Source organism: Myotis myotis, unplaced genomic scaffold, assembly GCF_014108235.1.
Source record: "Myotis myotis isolate mMyoMyo1 unplaced genomic scaffold, mMyoMyo1.p scaffold_m19_p_1, whole genome shotgun sequence".
Classification (NCBI taxonomy): domain Eukaryota; kingdom Metazoa; phylum Chordata; class Mammalia; order Chiroptera; family Vespertilionidae; genus Myotis; species Myotis myotis.
The window spans coordinates 183,054,501-183,068,525 of record NW_023416313.1 but is presented as its reverse complement, the minus strand read 5'-3'; the positions used below and the strand labels follow the sequence as shown (position 1 = coordinate 183,068,525).

The following is a 14,025-nucleotide window of genomic DNA, read 5'->3' as shown; positions in this document are numbered from 1 at the left end:
AACCAACAAATAGAGGCTGTCCTTTCTATGTATTCAGGCTCAGGCACAGCTGACAATGGGTTCTGATTTAAATTCTTAATTAAAACCTTAACAATACAGTAACAGGTATGACGACCCTAAATTTTCTAAGGAAATTTATTTTCTTTCTCTTGGCTACATATTACACTTTTCAATATTAAAACATAGCATTTTTCCCCCCATATTACATACCTGACTGTCTCCTGATAAGAAAGGAAATAAATCTAATCCTGTGAGAGAAAAAAAGATTATTTTAATTTTTTGGGAAAAAATGTCTCCCAAATGCCCAAAAATAAACACAAGTATTAAATGCTAATTCTAATTTATTTAGAATTTCATTTAAACATGAAGAGTTGAGCTAAATGTTTTACATCCCTCCCTTCTCTAGATTACTAAGCCTGAAGTCCAATTTAGGAATTATTTGCCCTCCCTGTGACTCCACTTGTGGGACTTGGACCACTGCTGCCCTGTCACACCTAGTCCTGAACTGACATAGCACTTTTCACCAAATGTTCTCATCGACTCCTCTTTGGTAACTTTTCAAGCTACTCTAATTTACTCCTCACAAGCACCTCATGAGATATGTAATTACTGTTGCCCTCATTTTTGTGAATGATAAAGTTTGACGTTAAAAAAGTTAAGCAAGTTGTAGCACACATTTTCTTTCTTTCTTAAGGTTGCTCACTTGTCACTATCTGCAACAGACTCTGACTCAGTCTCCACTGGCCTGAGGGGAAACTCTGGGGTGGTAGCTACTACAGAGGACCAGCTCTGATCCCTGGCTGCCAGGGAGTCATCGCAAGGCCACCCGCTGCAATATGCATTCTTGTCTCTATTGCCCAGTGTGTAATGCAAAGAAGAGCAAGTAAACCACTGTGAGTAAGATGCCTTGTATGACATCTGACTTGGGGAAAAGTGCAAGCAAAGACAGATACAAATATGACAGTGTAGTCAGTAGGGACCCACCTGCTGACTACACTAGAAAGGATTACAACATGAAGACCTGCAGTGGGCTAAGTGAAAAATAGGGCTGCAATGTCCAACAGAGTAGCAGCTAATAACATGATATGGCTATTTTAATTTACTACTATTAAATAAAACAAAAAATTCAGTTCTTCAGTCACACTAGCATTCCAAATGCTCTATAACCATGTGGCTAGTAGCTACTATATTAGCTGGTAGACCACAACATTTTCCTCATTGCAGGAAGTTCTACTGGATGGAGCTGAAATAGGTTTTTTTCATTACAGTTACTAAGAAGCCAATCAACTACCTCAGCTCCCAAGAATCCTTGCCAGTGGCCTGAGATTTCTGCTGGGAAAGTGTGGAGGGAAACTTCCACTTTGCATTTTGTGGTAAATTTTCTCCAATGAGCCTATATGTCTTTTTGTAATAAAAAAGAAAAATGTCCTTAGATTATATGGATAATATACAAGTTATTAAATTATAAAGATATATGAGAACTTAATAATTCTTTTTGGTAGTGTAAGGATTATTAACTCAAAATACATTATACAAACAGGTATAATGACATTTCAAACTACTTTAAAAAAGAAGAATCAGCTCTGATTCTTCTCAGGGATAGAGCATTGGCCTAAGGACTGAACGGCCCTGGGGTCGATCCAGTCAAGGGCATGTACCTCGGTTGCAGGCTTGATCCCTGGCCCTGGTTGGGGTGTGTGCAGGAGGCAACCAATCGATGTCTCTCTCTCACATCGATGTGTCTCTCCTCCTCCCTTCCACTCTCTCTTAAAAATCAATGGAAAAATAGCCTCGGGTGAGGATTAATTAAAAAAATAAAGAAAGAAGAATCAGTTTTACTGGAACAAAAATTAAAATCTTGTAATATTTCAATTCTGCATTGTTAAAAGATAATACAAAATAGTTACCTACAATGCCTCTTGCCTCATAACTGGATTCAGGGAACAAAAAATAATATTCTAAGTATCAAAATTCAAATCAGCATATAAGAAATCACCCCAAAACAACTTGTAGACTACTTTGAAGTCCACATAACCTAGAGATCATTGCATTAGTGTTATCACTGGTAGTAAAACACTGGCTATTGATGAAAGTACAAACAAGAAACTGGATTTGTATTTATTTATGACCAGTTCCATAGGCCCAATCCCGTTTTCCCAATCTTTCAATTCTTCCTCAGATTCACCCAGAAGAAGACTATATAAATCAAAGTCATCCATAATGCTGTGACAATACAGAACAATCGGTGACTCACCTTGTAAGTCATAAGGCATGGGTGTCATGTGGAAAGAATGCCTGTAGTCTTGGATGAGAGATGGGTTAATATAGCTTGTGTCTACAGCAGGGAGGCTTGGGGTTCGGGACACTGGAGATGCTTGATGTGGAAGACTTAATATACTAGAAGAAAAAAAGGTTTACACAATTTTCATGAGTCATATCAACTTTTAAGTTTAACAAACAAAGGGGTTGCATCTCATGAGTCCTAACTTTTGTGCTAAAAATAAAAACAAGGGAGATATAATTTAGACTATTATAATCACAGTTGTTCCTTGATACCCACAAAGGATTAAGTTCTAGGAACCCTCACAGATTGGATGCACAAGTTGTTTAGTTGGCCCTCCCTATTAGCATGTTCTACATCCATGAATTTCAACCAACTGTAGACTGTTGATGCAGAACTTGCTGATACAGAGGGCTGACTTTATTAGAAAATGATCTGTATACTTAATAGTTGTAGAGGCTATTGGGAGAAATGGATGGATGCAATGGTATCTAATATTCATAAATCATATGCTGTCTTAGGATCACCGTCATCTATACTTTCAGAACGCAGGGGGAAGGCATGGCTGAGCTACTTCAATGGGATATGTGTGAAGTGTATCTATAGTGGACAAAATTCTGAAATCTTTTAAAAATAAGCACTGGAATGTCGGCTAGTAAAAAGCATAAGTAAATCCTTGCAAAGAAAACACATATAGACAAGACTGGGGGAATGTAGCAATCTGAGCAGTGAAGTGAACAGCTGGCCCCACGACTTGTAAGCTTTATGAAAATAAAAACTAGGTACTGTTTATCTTGGTATATCCATTGCCTGGCACAGTCACCAGCACACTGTTCGCATAAAAGGCCTGCTGAATGAACAAAGACAGCAAGACAAGGAGAAGAGATGCTCCATAATGAACAGGTGTGGAGTTTTTAAAGGGAGAATGGTATAACTGGGGGGAAAAAAAACACAACAACACAAAAAGTGGGATTCTGGAATAGAGTGAAATATTTAAGTAGCTGAGTAGTGAAATAATGTTTCGTTACCAAAAATTAGGCAAGAAGCAAAAAGGAGGAGGAAAGAAAGGAAAAAGAATTGAAATGATTTTAAAAAGAAAATAATTCTAATAGTCCTAAGTGCAAACACAAGAATCATATGGTATCCCAACCATTAGGAGGCTAATAGGTATGTATATAAATTATAGAAAATAAAAGAAAAAAGAAGGCATAAAGAGTCTATCTTTTGCTTTTAAAACTTCATGTAAAGTGTGTGGGGTGTGGAGATGCAATTTTTTTTTTTTTAGCATTTAGAAATTGGTGGTTTTTATTGTGGAGATGCAATTTCAATGGTATAGAACAGCCGTGGGCAAACTACGGCGCGTTTGAAATGAATAAAAAAAAAAAAAGACCGTACCCTTTTATGTAATGATGTTTACTTTGAATTTATATTAGTTCACACAAACACTCCATCCATGCTTTTGTTCCGGCCCTCTGGTCCAGTTCTTAAACTGGAACCCATTGTGGCCCTCGAGTCAAAAAGTTTGCCCACCCCTGGTATAGAATATTTAAAAAGATGCCAAGGTTGGCCCTAGCTGGTTTGACTTAGTGGATAGAGCATTGGCCTGCAAACTGAAGGGTCCCGGGTTCAATTTTGGTCAAGGGCACATGGCTGGGTTGCGGGCTCAATCCCCAGTGAGGGGCGTGCAGGAGGCAGACAATCGATGATTCTCTCTCATCACTGATGTTTCTATCTCTCTGTCTCTCCCTTCCTCTCTGAAATCAATAAAAATGTATTTTTTAAAAAAATGCCAAGGTTGGATTTCCAGGAATGGAGCTCCAGTTATGACCATCTACCACATTTTATGAATGGGATACGAAGCATAAAATACACTCTCATCCACTTCATAAAAATGTTTCATCTAATGGAAACAATTAAAGCTCTTACATCTATAAAAACTAGCATTTTCCATTAGCTGTCTCCTCTGACAATGCCCAAGGGATTACAAGAGAGAAGAAGGCTATTAAAATGCTAGTCTTTGAAAACATCTTGGTATACCAAACAGCAAGGGAAATTTCTGGATGAATACTAAACACTCAGTGGCTGAAGACTTCTACATTTACTGATCTCTTTTCCTCTTTCTAATTCCTGCCTGGCTCCTTCTCTTTCAATTTTGTGATAACATTCTGAAACGCATTTCCTCCTTTACAGCACACAATAACAAACGCAATATGCTGCCTTTAGGCTTCTATTTTTTGGCTAGTCGTTATTATAAAATGGCCACTAGTATTGAACATGGCACTATTCTTCTCAGAATGTCATAAACTCCCAAGTTGCTTGTTTTATCTGAATACAGAGAAAGATCTGGCATTTGCAAATACTATGCCTGGGTTCAGTTATGCATTGGGAAGCTCAGGAAGTAGTTAATGCACCTAATGTAATTTTCCAAATATAATAAACAAAGCTATTTTTGGAGGAACAGCAACATAAACATCCAAAGAAGAAACATTACATTTCTAAGCACTCAAAAAAGTTTCCTTTAAGGGAAAAATGTATATTCAGGCAGTAAAATTATTACAGTTTACATATAATCGGAGGTAAAATGTTCATAAAGTAGAATTTGAAGTAGAATTAGTGTTTATATATTCATTTTGTTTAGAATAATGCTTTTAATTGTTTTTATTTCTGTCTGTATGCTGAGATAAGCTACTCTAGAGTGGAAATACCGTCCTGTGTTATGTTTGTTTACACACCAAGATTCCTGAAATAGTCAAAGTCCTCTAACAAGTGAAGAGCTACATTTATGACGATTATGCATTTACTGTTGCAACTTAATCTTTCAAGTAATTATCTATATTCATAAAAAGCCAGCTACCGGAATGCCGGTCGCTATGACGCCCACTGGGGCCAGCAAACCAGCTCGATGGGGGTGGGGGTGGGGCCAGCAGCCAACCTCCCGCGGGCCCTCCCCTGATTGGCCTTCACCACACCAATCAGGGGTGAGGCTGGCTGGTCAACCTCCCATGGCCCCTCCCCCGGCCACTGACTCCCCGATGCCCCCCCACCCCATTTGGGGGCGGCGCCTTCCAGCCAGTTGCCCACGACCCCTCCCCCCAGCCGGCCTGGCCCTGATCGGGCCCTGATGGGGCAGGCAGGCCAGCCAACGTCCCACTTCGGTCTCCTCCTCCCGACAGGTCCAACCCTGCTCCGCCCCGATTGGGGCCAGGCTGGCTGGACCCCACCTGTGCACGAATTCGTGCACTGGGCCTCTAGTAAATATATTAAAATAAAATATCGTTTTATCTCATCAAATAATAGCAAACCTAAAAGTAATTTGACTCCAAGCAAAAAAAATGCCTCCTGGTCTTGGCCTGGTGTTGACTTTCTTTCCTGAACCCTGAAATCTGTAACAATGCCTTCTGTGGACTTTCTTTCTTTCACTTACATTCTTTCTCCAGGCACTACCATTTATTGGAAGGAGATTTTTAAAACAGCTCTTATTCAGTTACAACAGGCTGTGTAATTCCAATATATACCTAAAAAGAGGCACATCTATTTCTAATCTTTAGTGGGCTACTATTGTGCTTCACAGCAAAGCATGTCTTTTTGCTGAGAATCCCCACTGTGTCTAGGAGACTAACAGTCTGTTTAAGAGTACAACTAGTGTTATCTTGTTTTATCATCTTCTACAATGTGCTGAACCCTTCAAGGCTAATAAGACTGTACATACCCATTTTATTATCACCCATATTTACTTAGCATGGAATACCTTATATAAAATAGATAACAGTGTTTCATGAACTGAACTGAAGCATAACCAAGGTACATTATTATTGATAGTAGAGGCCCAATGCCCAAAAATTCATGCACTTGGGGTGGCGGGGTTGGGGGGGGGGGGGGGGAGGGCCGGTCCCTCAGTCCGCCTGCACCCTCTCACAGTCTGGGAGCCCTCAGGAGATGTCTAATGGTTTAGACATGGGGAGCGGGCCTAAGCTGCAGTCTGGCCTCCCTCTGTGGAAGGCGACTGGGCAGACTGATCAGGGGATGGCACCGGCTGGCAAGGAGCTGGCCCTGCCCCTCAGCCCATCACCCCTTTGCTGCTGCTGGTCGCTGCCACCTCCTGACCACCATCCCCTCCCTCTGCCTGCTGGTGCCACCTGCTCACCAGCCCCACCCCCTGGTCGTTCCACTGTTCGGTCAATTTACATATTACACTTTTATTATATAGGATGAGACTTAATGGGAAATGAGTCTGCAAAACAGAAAGCAATAGCCTGCCTGGCGTGGCTCAGTGGTTGAGCATCAACCTATGAACCAGGCGGTCATGGTTCGATTCCCGGGCAGGGCACATGCCCGGGTTGGTTGTGGGCTCGATACCCAGTGTGGGGCATACAAGAGGCAGCCAATCAATGATTCTCTATCACGGATGTTTCTATGTCTGTCTCCCTCTCCCTTCCTCTCTGAAACCAAAACAAACATATTTTTCTTTTCTTTTTCTTTTCTTTATTGATTAAGGTATTACATATGTGTCCTTATCCTCCCATTGCTCCCCCACCCCCCCCACTCATGCCCTCACCCCCCCTGGTGTCTGTGTCCATTGGTTAGGCTTATATGCATGCATACAAGTTCTTTGGTTGATCTCTCCTCCTTACCCCCACCCTCCCTACCTTCCCTCTCAGGTTTGATGGTCTGATCAATGCTTCTCTGTCTGTTTTTGTTCATCAGTTTATGTTGTTCATTATATTCCACAAATGAGTGAGATCATGTGATATTTATCTTTCTCTGGTTTATTTCGCTTAGCATAATGCTCTCCAGTTCCATCAATGCTGTTGCAAATGTAAGAATTCCTTTTTTTTTACAAATATATTTTTTAAAAAGAAAGCATTAAGTGTACTGCAAAGTAAGTTAGACTTCTTTCATTGCCAGCCTTACACACTGAGGCAGGTTGAAAGTATTTATCTGGTTTTCCTCTGTTTTCTACTTGAAACATCCTACTTAGGGTTAATTTTACAGCATATGCTTCCCAAATTGAGTAAATGTTCTAAATCCTATGAGCACTGGACCACTTGGGAAGTTCTTAGAAAAATAAAATTTCTCAGTCCTTACTCCTAAATCAGACAGTGATGGGTAGGGAAGCAATGTATGTTTTAATAAGCCCTCTGAGTGATTCTGATGTACACCAAAATTTGAGAACCACTGTACTAAAACCATATTTTGGTTTGATGAATTCTGTATCTAATTTAATGTATTATCTAAACCCCTCAAGAATATCACACACTAGGGAAAAAAATTCAACTTATTATTTGATTGCTAATTAAGTCTTATAATCATGCATAATCATTTTATTTGGAAGATCCTACTTGAAAAATTAATTTTCATGACGAATCTTATTTTAAGGTCTCAGCACTTACCTTTTATTATTTAATGGTGATGTGGGAGATAAGGAAGGACAGGCCCTCTTGGCAGGTGGCTCTTCCTCCTCTTCATCGGAAGAACTGTCTATGGTGAGGTCAATCACCTCTACTTTCTTATTTTTATTTGAGGACTGGTGGTGAGAAGTCACCTGATGCTCTAGTGTGGAGCTCAAGCATCCTGTTTGGGAATGATTAAAACACAAGGCAAAAAAGACTTATGACACCTCTTTTTTCTCATGAGTGTGCTCATGAGTTAATTTATCAGTTATAGTTTAGACTTACAATATTGCTGGGGTCAGAGAGTAGAAAACCAAAAGTGGTTCTGTTTGCCTAAGTTTAAAACTACTATTTAGTGTTGGCTGCTAAAAAATATTTTTTGAAAAATAATTCTGAATCAAGACAATCAAAATGTATGTCCATTTCAGAATAAAAGCAGCTTGAGCGCAAAGCCTATGTATTACGTGTGTTTATCTGTACAGTACCTGAAATACTTAAGTAACATTTTTAAAAAGTCATATAGCCTCTCTCCAGCAAAAACATACTGAAAGCCAGGAAAAGAAAAAAAAGCAAATAAAAGAATGTTCACAAATCTGTACCAATCTGCTAAAAATTTAAAAGGATACCATTTCAAAAGCATGATTTTATAAAGACTTATTGAAACCTTTGAAATCTTATATCACAACATTTTAAAAGCTGGCAAAAGTGAGTTTAAAAGGAGCTTTACTACTTTTGAACATTTAATTAATAATTTAATAAGAGTTTATTGAGCCCTAACCGGTTTGGCTCAGTGGATAGAGCATCTGCCTGTGGACTCAAGGGTCCCAGGTTCGATTCCGGTCAAGGGCATGTACCTTGGTTGCGGGAACATCCCCAGTGGGGAGTGTGCAGGAAGCAGCTGATCGATGTTTCTCTCTCATCGATGTTTCTAGCTCTCTATCCCTCTCCCTTCCTCTCTGTAAAAAATCAATAAAATATATTTTTAAAAAAAGTTATTGAGCTGAGTGGTTTTTATAAAATTTGAGTATTTTAAGAGCAGGAAGATTGCCCACCTTTAAAAAAAATCACTCACCATCAACTCCATTGTAAGAGGAAGAAACTTCTTGTACTTCCTTTTTTGATCTCATAGGTGCCCAAGAGCCATCTTCCTTAAACTGTATTTCATCACAATCTGTACAGTACTTTAGGATTTCCATAAACAAGCTATAAAACACAATTTGTCTTTTGAATATCACATTTTAAATGAAGATAGATTAGAATTATTACTGTTAAAAAAACATTCAGATCCTTCATGTTTTGTACAAGTATAAATGAGAAAGAAGAAAATGGACCAGATAAGTTATACTTGTTCTCAAAATCTAGAGTTAAATAGAAAGTAGTTATTTATATTATGGTACCTTTATGCAAGGAAACATTACGTAACCATGAAAAAAGAGATTTCTAAACATTTGTTAGTATGGGAAAATGTTCACAGAAAGTAGGAAGAGGCCAAGAAAAGAAAACCTTACACTTAAATAAAATTCTGTGTGTACATGGTACAGAAATAGCACTTATCTCTGAGTGTGACACTGTATATTTCTTCATACCTTTTTTACATAGTCCAAATTGCCTCTAGTAAGCATATCTTGTTTGATTAACTGAAGCAATAAATACAAGACATGTATTGAATGTTAAGCCTCCTGATAAATATCATGGAGATATTAAAAAATGAGACTTGCAAAAATGTGTAAAACTAATGGTCAAATTCTTAAGTTATAATGTTAAATGAAATCGGATAAAAATATTAATACTGTGCAATCACAATTGTGAAAATAACACACTACAAAAGCATTTTAATTTTCCTATCTTTTTAAATTCTTCATTAAGTGTATGGGTGTATATATATATGTATGCATACATGACTTTTAGAATAACAAAGAAATCTCAATTGATGGGAGATCTAAAGCAATATAATATACAATTGGTAAAATATTATTATTCAATTGAGATTTATTAGTGATCATTGTTATCTATGAAAAATTAAACATAAAACATTAAATTACATGTTTACTTTCCCCCTATTGACTGGTCTAACATCTTTCAAGCTCTGGGATACCCTTGCATTGCTAAATGTATTCCATTTCTCATGTTACACCTTCAGACTCTATGTTTTCTCAAATACTACAGATAAGTTGCCGTGAGTGTTTTGTTAGAGAGTACAGGAAATATCAAGAAGATTCTTTTTTTCAGTTTCTTTTTGTTCAGTGGCAAAACGGGGGAGTGTGGGGGGGAAGCTAGAGAATAGGGGAAAATTTAGCGGAACATTCCAAGATGTTTGGTAGGGTAGATAAAACATGAGTGTTAAAAATATAGATTGTCATGATGCTATAGGTGGAGAAGAAAGACAAACACAAGTATTTCAGAGAAAATAAAAAAAAACAAAGTAAGCTGCTACTCATTCAGTATGTGGATTGGTTTAGGAGCCCTTACAGCAGGGGCAGGCATGAGAAAATCTCCAAAAACAGGCTCACTTCTAAAAAGCCCAGTTTCTGGTAAGCTTACGTTAGCCAGTTTCACAATTCTCTTACTTTCTCTCTAACATGGTCTGCATGTCTAGGGATAGATGGATTCACGTTAGGAAAAGGTGTAAGCATAACCCTGCTTGGAACTATTGGTGCTTAAATGGTAAAGTCAGGAGGCACTGACAGTAAAGCATGCATTTTCCAAATGAGGACATCAAGTTAAAAAGAGAAAATGTTCATAATATTATTTGGTTTGAAAAATATTATTTGTAGAATCATAAAAGTCCTAAAAATATGTAACTCAGAAAACCTGACCTGATAATAACAAACCCAGATAACGTCATTACAAGGAAAAACTTTAAAGTGACATACCCATCAATAATAAGGTGCTCATACGGAGCCTTTTTATCACAGACAGGACAAACCCAGGTTGGCTTTTTCTCATTCATTTGAATATAAAGAGTTGCATCAAAACACTGCAGATGAGAACAGGTAAGGGCCCGACATGGAATTGTCAGCCGCATTTTACCAAGCTTTAAAAGAGGGAGACAAAAGTAAATATTAGACAACTATTATTCAAAATTTAAGTTTTGATATATATTTCCCGATGCACAATGTATATATGTGTTCTGATTTAAAGCATTCTGTGTTTACTTTTCGTCAATATGGAAGAACATTAAATACATTTTCTGTAAAACAACTATAAAAAATTACAGAATTTCTTTAGATATTAAACACAGTGGCTATGGAAAGTCTACAGCAAAGGTTATTTACCCTCACTCCACAGCTCACAGATAGGCTTTTGCGGGGAGGAAGGGACATGAACTCCTTGAAATATGTAAAATTTTGGCCTGGTCTGCGTGGCTCAGTGGTTGAGTGTCGACCTATGAACCAGGAGGTCATGGTTCAAATCCCCAGGTTGCGGCCTCAATGCTGAGTAGGTGGCCTGCAGGAGGCAGCCCACCGATGATCCTCTCTCAACACTGATGTTTCTCTCTCTCCCTCTCTGAAATCAATCAAACAAATAAATATGTAAAAATTTTAAAGTATGTGCATTTTCCCGGAGAGAGTGCTTCCACTAAATTCTTAAAATAATCCCTGATCCAAAACAATTAGAACCATTTTTACTAGCAATTTGGGAAAGGAAAAAAGAATGTCTTATTAAATATTGCAGTATACAGATACAATGATATTACTATCAACCTGACACCTGAATGAGAGTAGTACCCAGGTCAAAATGAAATGAATGACAAACATTCCCCACAATGTTTGACTTAATGCCAAATGACTACTCTGAGAAGGAAGGCAAGTGTGTGCGCACTTTGTATGCCCTTCCTCACTGGGCACCATCACAAGCAATTCAGCAAACACCCCTGGATTTCTAGCACCTCCAGCATGTTATGAGACTTTATCTTCCTGCCCTGCAAATGTTGCTTAACCTGACACAGGCTGAGTCTGTCCTATGTACAATAAAATCTGCTTCATCTGGTCCCTGAGCTGTTAGCTGTGGCCTAAGGCAGAGAAGCCATCCATGGATCTTCCCACAGGGAGCTGCCTATCACCACGCCCTTTCCCTGAAGAACACCCTGTACAGTGCACTGCATTTCCATTGTGGGGTCCACAGAAGCTACACTGCCATATCTGGGCATACCTCATTTTAGTGCACCTTGCTTTATAGTGTTTCACAGATGTGCGTTTTTTTCACAAATTGAAGACAAGACCCTCCACTGGAAATAGATTACGACTCGCTATACTGTGGTGGTTTAGAACTGAACACGCAGTATCTCTGAGGTATGCCTTCAGTATAGAAATTATCTATTTTCAATAATCACGTTATTTCCTGAACACCAGAAAAAGATTTTCTACACATTTGCAACCTTAGAAAATATAAAAGCTTGGAAAAGATCATGAATTAAATGAGGGAAAAAAGGAGGAAAAGATTCTTGGCTTAGAATAATTTCAGGGAAATGTGCAATTTCCTAGTCTACTAAGGAAATTTACTGTCATTTGGGGCCCTAAATTATTTTTCTGGTACCAATGATTTACTGTGCCTCTAGGAAAGGCCCTACCCTTTCTGGGCTTCTTTTTCTATCTCTAAAGTAACACCGTTTCCTCCTTACTTCAACAGGATGTAGTGATGAAGAATAAAAAAAGGACACAGATGTGCTATAAACTTATGAGAAGGAAGTAATGCCAGTTTATAGTATGAGAAGTATGAACAGGAGGGACCCAGAGAAAACTGATAGCTCTCTTGTCTTTGCTTCCAACTCTACCCTGCATATGATCATACTATTCATTATGTGGGTGTCCCCTTCTACTAACAGGGGTGGGCAAACTTTTTGACTCGAGGGCCACAATGGGTTCTTAAACTGGACCGGAGGGCCGGAACAAAAGCATGGATGGAGTGTTTGTGTGAACTAATATAAATTCAAAGTAAACATCATTACATAAAAGGGTACGGTCTTTATTTTTTTTTTAGTTTTATTCATTTCAAACGGGCCGGATCCGGCTTGCGGGCCGTAGTTTGCCCACGGCTGTACTAGAAGCACATTGGCTTAATCTCCTTATCCTTGGCACTTGGAAATGTGCCTGCTATACAGCAGGAAGGTGGTCTGGTTCAGCTGTGCAAGTGGGGAGTCTTAGGAGGCACCATTCATGCAGTGTGCGCAGGCTATATGCAGCACTCCCGAGGCAGCCCCGAGTAGGAGTCTGGAGTTAGGGACCTAGGTTTGACTCCTGGCCTCACTACTTGTTTGTGAATCCTGGATGTTACTGAGTCTCTCTGAGCCTGTTTTGTAAAATAGGGATAAAAACAGCACCTATATTATAAGATTCTGGGGTTTAAATTGTTTATTGCACAGTTCCTGAAACATGGTTAAGTACTCAGAATATGTCACCCAATACTGAAGTACAGGAACATATTTGCTTCTTCTATTCTGTGCTCCTTCTTCTATTCTGTGCTCATACAGTATTAACAAGTTCATTACTCCCTTTCTATAATTCTATTCAATATTTATGCTTTGATTTACATAAGCACTTATTAAAAAGCAAAAAGAACAAACTAGCACTAATAAAAGAAAAAGCATCTATTCATGAGCCAAGATGTTTCATTAGTTCAGGGACAATTTCCAAATAACAATCTGGTTGGTGGTGCTAAATTTTTTACATCCTAAAGCAGACCTTAAATCACCCATGAAGTGGAAATTCCTACTGAGTATTTTTGTTACTGTCTTAATAATAAGAAGAAAAATCAGAGACTAAGAATCCTAGATAAATACAATAACAGTAAACAAGTTCATATACTGCCTAACTAGTAGGCTACTTCTGGTAGTTTATGAAGACAATGGGTAAGATGATAAGGTCTTCATCTCACATACCTTCATTCCTATAATCCCCAGCTATTAGTTCATCTTTTTGATCAGAGAGCAGCCACACTGACAAGTTTACCCTACAGAAGGAACACTGCTACATGAACAGCACAGGAAGAACATTTATAAATAGGTACAGGAAAGGAAAAGTTCCCTTTCAAATGTCTTGTTTATTAGCGGACACACAAATGCCTTGCTTTAAAGAATCACAAGTTTGCTAATCCTCTTCATGTTCCTGATTTTTAAAAACAATCACTAAATTCCACACTTATCTACAAATGGATACTGATTTCTTTAACCTGGTATCAGACAGAAACTGAGATTTGAATATCTTCATCTTCTAATTACAAATTCCCCCTTTCCCTTTATAGCAGTGGTTCTCAACCTGCTGGCCCTTTAAATACAGTTCCTCATGTTGTGACCCAACCATAAAATTATTTTCGTTGCTACTTCATAACTGTAATGTTGCTACTGTTATGAATCAT

At 38.5% G+C, this 14,025-nt stretch overlaps 1 protein-coding gene across 3 annotated transcripts in view; it reads right to left on the bottom strand.

The window, feature by feature from the left end:
• The window catches only part of PIAS1 (protein inhibitor of activated STAT 1), a 128,884-nt gene that overhangs the window by 4,725 nt on the left and 110,134 nt on the right, over positions 1-14,025 (bottom strand). For all 3 annotated transcript variants that reach the window (XM_036305782.1, XM_036305775.1, XM_036305791.1), the window contains 5 exons: positions 10,545-10,705; positions 8,744-8,874; positions 7,672-7,852; positions 2,255-2,397; positions 211-248 (listed from right to left, as the gene is read on the bottom strand). In XM_036305782.1, coding sequence (XP_036161675.1) covers positions 211-248; positions 2,255-2,397; positions 7,672-7,852; positions 8,744-8,874; positions 10,545-10,705 — 654 coding nt within the window. The remainder of the gene's footprint in view (positions 1-210; positions 249-2,254; positions 2,398-7,671; positions 7,853-8,743; positions 8,875-10,544; positions 10,706-14,025) is intronic.